Genomic DNA, 9,833 nt, shown 5'->3' on the forward strand with positions numbered 1-9,833 from the left:
CATGAAATCTCATCTTGTATGTCTTCTTTTCTGTGTTTTCTTTCCTTTCCCTGTACTTGCTACTTTGCCCGTTATTAATAGGATCAACTTATATGCACAACGAGTCGTGCCTGTACCATGATGTCAGCTCCTATCTTCATTTTACTGCAAGTTTTCATGTGGTGTGGATGGTCAGTCACTTTCTCTAATTTTTATTTCTTTTTGTTTTTCACTTGAAATTTTAGAAAATAACCCATATTCCTAAATCCTCAATAATGTCCTGAAGCAAGGTTATTAAAATTCTAATTCTAATATTATTTTGTAAATTGCTGATTTCTAATGGTACCTAAGTTTCTCATCCTAAACCGAACATAACAAATTCCTATATTTATTTTAAAACCATTTTCTCATAACATATTTGTGTAAAGATTGTCACTGTTTACAAAAATGTATACAGCTTTTATGATAGCACACTTTTACTAAAGAGAAATATCTAACAACAGCTAATTTATATTTTTTAAATGCTAGCATGAAATTAATTCTGATTTTCTTATCAACCGGTCTAGTTTAATTAACTTAGAGTTTTTATTCCCCAAATATTGATATTCTTATTGAAATAAGTGTTTCTAATTTCTAAGTTTATTCAATTAAATATTTCTTCTATTAAACCAAAATTATCATTTTTACTAATATTTATAGTACTTTCTGAATTATGTAAGCAATGCAGATAAGTAGGTGTTTGGGAGATGCATTTGTGTTCAGAATTCTATTTATTGTTACATGGTTTCATTTCTGATGCTCTGGAATAATCATGATTGTGCTACTAGAGCAACTTCTGTTGTAGTCTTTCTTCATCAGTCTCTAGGTATTCATTGATTAGGAAACCACTAGATGGAGATATGGCCATTACTAAGAATGCAATGAGCTCCTGGGGGTAGGGAGACTACAGGAGTAGAAGGATTCTCAGAAAATAGCCTGATTTGTTTTGGGATAACAAGATAATCCTTATCATGAAAAAAATATTCCAAGTCAAAGGTATTTTAGCTAGTTTTATTAATTAAGGTAAAAGGCCCAAATTAAATAATCCCTCTTCATACACACTATCTTGATATATAGGCAGCTATTTGAAATAGAACTTTATCAAATCCCTTAAGAAGTACTCAGTTACATAAGATGGACAAAACATCAATAATAGCTATCAGCCACCTGCCTGCATAAGAAATAAGTAAATGATGGAAGAAGGAATTCTATGCAATTTGCTCAAACTGGGGAGAAACAGATTGTCAGGGTCACACAGAAAGTTAAAATTTATAGAAATGAAAGTGAGTTGATATACATATATAGATTTAGCCTGTGCTACACTGGCTCAGGAGGGGCTTGATCTCCACCGTCAGCTTTCTTGACCTCCCTAGGAAGGGAGAACTAGGCCCACCCCCTCAGCCTCCACTCCCAGTATGAGGAAGTTGTTTGCAATTTGAGAGGGGCCCCCTGCTTCATAGGGAGCCTGCTTCAAAATCATGCAGTACACTCGCATGCACTTGTCCAAATATATGTATTTGTTAATTTTATGTGTTCTAATATAGCAGTAATACTGAGAAGGTAATACCCAAGGTATTCATAGAATTCATCACTGGATAGTGAAAGCATTAATTTTACTCACCTTTTCTATAGTGAGAGCAAATTACATTGACTTTTTTTTTCTATGTAAATTTCATAACCAGAACAAAAAAACAACAAAAAAAAAAAGGTTAAGAAAATTGAGTTTCCTTTGCTTAGCAAACAAAGTATTTGAGCTATGGTTGGTTTCCTGAGACATCTGCCTTCCAAGACAAAATACTTATTCTACAGTTATATAGCCAAAGGTATTTAACAGCACAAGGTAAACTCATGCCAGTTGGGTATAGATAGACTCTCTTTGAAACATTTAAAGGAAATGTTCTTGTATCCTGTATAGTCCAAAAAGGATATGGATTGTGGGTATACAATTATGAACCTCCACACTATGAGGACTTCCTTAAAACACAAGTGTTCAAATGAGACCTTTTGGCAGTGGTTTCATGAAGATTTCAGTGGTGAACAACAACAACAGCAAGTAAATAAAGATCAAGATGTTAATTAAAGCAGAAAATAAGCCAGTAATTTCTCCATTAAGAAACTTTTATTTTATGTAACCCTACTTTATAAAAGGATGCTATGGATACATAAATATTGAACATGCATAAAAATATCTATATGTTTATTAATCTTCCTACATTTAAAGAGTTTAACACATTCTACCTATCTCATGGGTTTATGTAGTTGGGTGATAAAATACTATGTAGAAAGACAGCTCATGTGTTATGGGCATTATTGCTATCAAAGGATTTACTGTATAGTATCTATCTACCTTAAAATTTTTAGCATGTATTTTCTTTGGAGCTTAGGGTGACTTTAGTACAGACTTACCTGAACTCAATAATTAGTTTTTAATTCAGAAAAGAGCAAAACGTCCTTAGCCAAATGTCTGAAACACTTTATTTAAATAGATTAAAATTCTATTATTTGTGCAATTAGTTGTTCCAGGTTCCAGTTGTGGAAAGAAAGACAGGGAAAGATTTAGTTTTAACAACAGCACATTGAAGAGATTTTTAGAGTTATGTTTCTTTCAAGAAGTTATGGAGAAGGAAAAGAAACAAAGAATTCTCGGGTGACATATTATTAAGTCTTTTGAGAGAAGTCCCATGTGAGAAGTCTAGTAAAAAATAGTCTTATTTTAAGCACACACACACACACACAGTGTATGTGTGTGTACTGCATCTTTTTCTATTTTAAAGTTAAACTGAAATAAGGTACCAAGCTATTATTTTTTACTGAAATGATTTTTAAAATGATACTGATTAATCTGGTCATGGTTTCAGTGGAATTTTAGCCTCTACAAGACAGAAAACACTGTTTCCTCCCACAATGTGTTCATTTGTGATTTAAAATGGTTAAAAAAATGTATCTCATAATTTACTTCCACGTCATAATTTCTGTTCTTATTGCATGTGATTGCAACATGTAAAACATGATCAGGAAATTAAGGGGTCAGATTTTTTTCAGTGTGAATCGACATACAGCCTACAGGGACTCCAAATAATTTATGTAACCTACCACCTCTGAAATTGGTAGACATCTCATCATCACATGGAGGAAATGGGGGGGGATATATGTATGTATATGTACACACACACACACACAATGAAGTAGGAGCCAGAGGGCAAAATACATTTCTAGAATATAAAGATATGTTTTATATTCATAAGAATTTCCTCAACCAATGTACATCTTTTACATGAAAATGAGTTGTATGTATACAACAGTTTTTAATACTTTGCCAGAACTGCAGAGTACTCCTGGCTGTGTGACAATTAGGTCTTCTTTTGAGTATTACTTTATGTCTGTGGCCTTATTAACCAGTCAGCATGTGCACTGCTTCATTGAGTGCCTACTATTATTTATCAAATGCTGCACACCTACTGTGTATCATGCCACACCTATATGTGTGAGATACTTAGGGGAGATATATATCTCCACTCATGTACACATACAATTTTTTTTAAATCTAAAATTTGAATGTAACAGGTACCCTGTTTTTTATGTGGTTACCCTAACCTACAGGGAACAGTACCTGAACAAAAAACAGAGCAGTGCAAAGGCCCATTGCAGAGAATGATAGTGTTTTAGGAATAGTTAGGGCTGAGGAAAGGAGAAGAATGTGGGAAGATGAAGGAGCAGCCAGGCTCCAGACCACATAAGACTTTGTAGGCCTTGGTAAGGAATTTGGATTTTGTTTTGAAAGTGATGAGAAATTTTAAACAAGGTATGAAAGGATTTGATTTATGGTTTTAAGAAGAATGCTTTTTGGAGAAGGGATTGTAAAAAGGCAGAGTAGAAGCAAGGAGACAAGTATAGCAACTTCTGCAGAAGCACGGTGGTGACTGGAACTTGAGATGGTCAGAGGAGAGACAGTTGGGTATGTATTTTGAAGTGAGAACTTAGTCGTTATGCTGATGGATACCTATGAGAAAAAGAGGAATCTCAGATGACTGGGAATCTTTAGCCTGATCTGTTTGGGGCAGCTTTTTCACTTCTGTGACTAAAAGAAATGATCAGAACAATTTTAGGCAAGGAAAATTTTATCTAGGGGCTCACAGTTTGAGAAGTCTCAATATCCAGCTTCATTCCTCAGGGCTCAAGATGAGCATAAGCCAAAGACATGTGAGAAAACATGTCCAGAAAGGAATATTATGCACAGTCCTCATGCTGTCTAGCTTTCAAGAGCATTGGACAAAGAATTATTTTATGCTTCTACTTAGATTGGGAGGTACTTTTGAAAGTTAAAGTTTTCCTTTATAAATTATTTTCTCTCAGCCTTCTTTTTAACAAACGAATAAAGAGAAAAGAGTTGTACTCTTCAGACATAATTCAAGAAAGAAATTGTATTTATTTACCAAGTGGCAGGCACTTTGTTTATTCTGGTAAACCAAAACAACAACAAAGTTCTTAATTTTTGAAAGCTTAGAATCTTTGTAAAAATCTTAAGGGAAGAACAAAAGAAAATGTTTTGGTTCATTCTTTTATATAACCTATCATTTTGAACCTTCAATTAGTGAATTCTTAAGAGATGTTTATGACAATGATTACATATGAGTTTTTTTTTTTTCAATGAAGTTCACTACATTTAAAGGTAAATGTACAGATTCTAGAACCCAGGAATAAAAGGTAAAGAAGTTCATATTACTAGGGAACCAAGTAAGCCACCACTATACTTTGGAGAATTTAAATAGATACAGTCATTGCTAATATTTCATGGTTCTCCAAACAAAACAACCTCTCTTTCTAGCTTATCTTTTCCCCATGTATATTTTCAGAATGTCCTTTCATTATTTGTGGTTCAAATACATTATTTTTCATTTTACTTTATGCTTGATGAAGGTACATGTATAACATAGGTACCATATGTTCCCCTTAGAAATTGGATAAAAGAAATATGGTAAATGGAATTTTTTTTAAAAAATTTACTTACTTTTCCTTATAGTGCTCAGTTACTAAGATCATTATTCTTGGGAATGGTAGAACATTATTAAATTTTATTTTTATTTCTTGCCTTCTTAAATATATAGGATTTTTGGTACCATGACACAATATTTTTTATTTAAAAATGGGTATGTTTCTGAAAACAGGATTATTATTTTCTTTTACAATCATTAGAATCTACAACTAAACATTTAAAGCATTTGTCAAATGGTTCTAGGGAAATTGCTTTACTCAACATTGCTGAACAATAAAATCTAGGTGAATGTTATTTATATGGATCCCATTTAGAGCAATTTTACAAGGTGAGTTCAAAGTGAACTGCATATGGGTTACTCTGAAAGATATGCCCCCCTAAATGTTTTTCAAGATTTTATTTTTTTCCTTTCTTTCCAACAGGAGGACTATACCGACTGTGGAGGAGTTTCTGGATTAAATCCCTCCCTGTGGTCTATCTTTGGACTCCAGTTCCTACTACTTTGGCTGGTATCTGGCAGCAGACACTACCTATTGTGACCTAAAACCAAAATCGTCATAAGTCTAGTCCAGACCCTGCCAACACATGAGCCCTCAATTACATTAAAATAGGGTCAACTGTCCAATCAGCAGAACATTAGCTGGGCCTGTACCATGCATAACTCTAAGGCACAGATTCATAAGACATCCACTGGCTGCATGTCAGGGTGTCAGACCCTTAAATTTGTGTGAATGCTGCATCATCTATGTATAACATCAAAGCAAAATTCTATATGTGCTCTATTGGACAATTTGGGAGTCTGTCGTTGCTTTGTTGGTGATTACATGTAAAAGGGCTCCCCATGCAATTGTTTATGAATCATAAGAAATGTCTTGATTTTGACCTGGAATTTCAACTTGCTGCAATTTTACCAAGAAAGTCACTAGGGGTGGCGGGGAGTTATGTTTGCCTTCACATATTCTTCTGTTCAGAATTCCTGCTTTGAATAGTTAGTGAGGGAGGGCAGGAAAGAAAGTAGTAACATTGATCTAAACTGTTGAAATATAAAAAAAAAAAAAATGACTAATTTTCTGCCAAAAATTAGCCATGAATAAAATGCCTTATGAAGAATGACTTCTCTGCCAAAAATAAAACACAATTGAAGACCAATTAAATTTTGGTGAGGTAATGAATTGATGGTTTGACAATGTTAACTGAGAAACTATTAAACTAAAGGTGCTTGTGGGTGAAATTTGAACACGTGACTTATTTCCTCATAAATGTAAGCCCTTAAATGCTTTGACGTAATGTCCTTTTGTTCACAGTACAGTTATGTAGTTCTAGCCAGATATTTAAAAATGCTCTAAGAAAAGCTTGTTGGGGGGGAGGGGAATGTTTTTCTTGTGACAAATGAACTTGGGTCACCAAGGGTATTTTGCATGATGCTGCTGCTATTTTAACTTTTTGGTTTTTCTCTTACTGTAGAGTGTAGTCCATTGAAAAGTTAACTGAGTGACATTATTGTCATGTAAGAATCTGAACCTTGCGGTGTAAATGCACTTAAGTCATCTTTAAAAACGTTGTTAAACTACTCTGAATATACTGTGCAATGTAAATGCTGAATGACTGGGTCAGGTAAACGGTGAAATGAGAAATAATGGATTTTATACAGATTTGTGCTTTTGCCTGAAAACCTATGTACAGATATTTTAAGTACATAAATCAGATTTAACACATTTATTTTTTGAAAAGTACATATATGTTCTCAATGAAGATTCATCCTAGGTTTCCTCTTTGTTCATTTCAATAGTAGCATGTACAATCTGAAAATTGCTGCTGCTGCTGATTCTGTCCCTCCATTTTAAATGATATGATCATTTAACTAACAGTTCCATGGAATTTGGTGAGGGTTTTACAAATAATCTGAACAAACAGGAAACCTTGAATCTATATGTATGCACATGAACACTTGATTGTGAATAAAATTTGTTTTTATACAGCCTCATTGGTGAAAATGGTTAGTGTAGTAAATTGGATATTTCATTGTAGATTAATATTGTAGCAAAATATTATTTACGCTTTTAAATTATTTTCAGGAATAAACAGTATTTGAAGAAAGGATAAAAACAATGAATGTGTAATTCTAGGAATAGTGAATAATTTTATTGAAGGCTGAAAGTATAAAGATATTTTTTATGGTAAAATGCATTTGTTTTCCAAACATGCCAAATATTGGTGTGTGTATATGCTGGAAATTTTCTTATATATCATTTTAATGTCAAAGTTATTTACATTATCCAGCATGCTTTAATATGTTCCACATATCAAAGATATAACCAATTCTTTAGCAATGTTTAAAAGATATATTTGTTTTTAGCTTTGCATACATTTGTAATTCCCTTCTACCACTAATATATCTTAAGTACCACTTGTGTATATTTCCTTATTTAAGTTTTTTTTTAATTTAAAATAGGGGGAGGGGGAATGGAATCACTTTGCCAACTATTGTTCTAAGAATTGACATCAGTTACCATTTCTAACACATTGTCGTGATTTTGTAGTCCATTCATAACTGGTATTGACATTTTAGAAAACACCAAAGTGATTTAAAGATTAATAATGATATGTTTAAATCATGTTGTTTGTTAATGAAATATTTAAAACTTATTAACTTTTGCTAGACCATTTTAAATCATGAAAGTGTTGGAAAGGGAATATCAAAATATAATGTTGTTAGATTGTGTATATAAATAACGCACATTAAAAAAATTTAATTGCTTCCAGCATACAACAAAACTACCTTAAAATTATTTTCAAAGTCTGTTAAATATATCTTCATAGCTAATGTCATTTATATAGTATGTTTTCATCAACTGCATTATTTTGTATTAATCATAGTTAAACTTGGCATCTAGTGGCAGGGCCCTATTTGATTATAAAACTATGACGTGACAACCACACACATGGTAACAAATTGGGTAAGAACATGTTCTCTGATTAAAGATTGTCTTAATGACATAGTAGTCTTCATGCTTTTAGCATGTTTTTGTTGTTGTTGTTGTTGTTTGTTGTTCAAAGACAGTAACACTCATCCCATTAAATTATTATGCTAAATTTTTTATTTTTCTGTGAATTACGTCAATAAGAACTTCAATTTTAGTCTGGTATTAGTATTGACTTCCAAAGACTGAAAAGTATAAGAGATAAATAAAAGGCTTTTTAAACTTTTTTTAACTTATTTAATTTTTACTATACTCACGTAGTTTAATGCAGTTTGTCACTAAAAGTCAGAAAAAGTCTTGCATTGGTGTTGCATAATAAGAATTTTGCATTTCTGGTTTCTTTATCTTTTCTTCATTTGAACAACCAGCATTACTGCCAAACACCAATCGTGGTCCATATTTGTAACAGGTTTTTAACATGACATAGTTAGCAAGTTTGATTGAAAAGATATTTAGGTCCTGGGCCTATAAGATTTTAGTATGATCTTTTTTCATGTTTCTAATGTGTGAGGCATTCTTGCTTAACTTCGAGAAAAATAAAACAAAACAGTGTTGCTGTCATTTGTAAGTTTTCCTATTTATAATATTCTTTTATTAACCTTCAAACTGGCCTTATGGGGTTCAAATAGGCAGTATCCCTTTTAAGTGACCTTTGCAACCCAAGTGTTACTTGCTTATTTGATGCTCTCTTGTATTTTACATCTCATTTAAATCTTTGTCTTGTCTTCACCAAAGCTATAATTCTGTGTCTTGATTTAAAACTCTTAAGCTATTCTATTGATCATATTAATTGACATTAAAATCTCTAAAGGTATAGCATCTAACCTAGGGAGACAAAATGGATGTTGTGACTTTTTCACATGCCCAAATTCCAACTGTTTTATTATTATTTGGAAATTCTATTGTTTTCCATAGTTAACATTGGAAATGTTAATATTGTTAATATCCAGTGTACATTTCTGTAAAGAGCAAATCCAAAGTATCAAGTATTAAAAAATTCCAGAACTTTGAAGAATTACACTGTCCTTACCAATGGTTACATCTATCGTTTAAGTTCACATAAAATAAATTATCTCAAATTCCACCGAGACTAATGGGATACTGTCTTGTATAGATGCCAATCGAGTTTACAGTGTGACCAGGCAAAATTATCTTTCTTGTTGTGTTGTATGATTGTTGGATCATGCTTTTAGGGAAACTTTTAATGAAATGCCCAGTGTGCATCCATGCAAAAGACCAAGTGGCTTTTGTGAACAATAGCTCTTTTCTCCCCTTTATTATGTTCTCTTGACACTTTTGTGGAAATTAACTAGCCTGATAAAAACATTTTGTAAAAATTTGTATAATACTGTTATAAAAATATTTATAATCCCAGAAAATGTTGTGTTAAATCTTGTGCAAAAACAGTATATTCAGAATAAAAGTTTATCATTTAAAGTCACCTCACAGCTTGGATTATTTGCTTTAAAAAAAAATAAGATTCAGATGAAAAAGACAGAGACCTCTCTCATAAATGTATTTTAGGGAAGCAGGTGATAAGGATTCTGGATTTTGGAAATAAAATTTAGGATTATGAAAGTGTTTTTACAGTTCAAAGCATACTTGCAACATTTTTACATAATTCGAAACTTTCTCACCTGTGCCTTCTCCAGGAAGGTGACTTAGGAACTTAATAAATCAGATTTTGGACTACTATTGTAAAACACATTTCCTAGGCAAAAATAATATTTCGTTTCTCGAAGACTTTGGGGAAAATAATTTGAAAGAAATTAGAATAGCTGAAATATGCATATCTTTTATACACTTAACATCTAAATATTTCTGTCAACTTTATAGTAAAA

The 9,833-nt window shown here is 32.3% G+C and overlaps 1 protein-coding gene across 3 annotated transcripts in view; it reads left to right on the forward strand.

Moving 5' to 3' along the window:
• CACNA2D1 (calcium voltage-gated channel auxiliary subunit alpha2delta 1) overlaps nucleotides 1-9,433 on the forward strand; it is a 483,532-nt gene extending 474,099 nt beyond the window's left edge. For all 3 annotated transcript variants that reach the window (XM_081286479.1, XM_081286480.1, XM_081286478.1), the window contains one exon: nucleotides 5,434-9,433. In XM_081286479.1, coding sequence (XP_081142605.1) covers nucleotides 5,434-5,550 — 117 coding nt within the window. In that variant the 3' untranslated portion in view covers nucleotides 5,551-9,433. The remainder of the gene's footprint in view (nucleotides 1-5,433) is intronic.
• The last annotated feature ends 400 nt before the right edge of the window (nucleotides 9,434-9,833 follow it).

Source organism: Spermophilus citellus, assembly GCF_964194105.1.
Source record: "Spermophilus citellus genome assembly, chromosome: 3".
Lineage (NCBI taxonomy): Eukaryota > Metazoa > Chordata > Mammalia > Rodentia > Sciuridae > Spermophilus > Spermophilus citellus.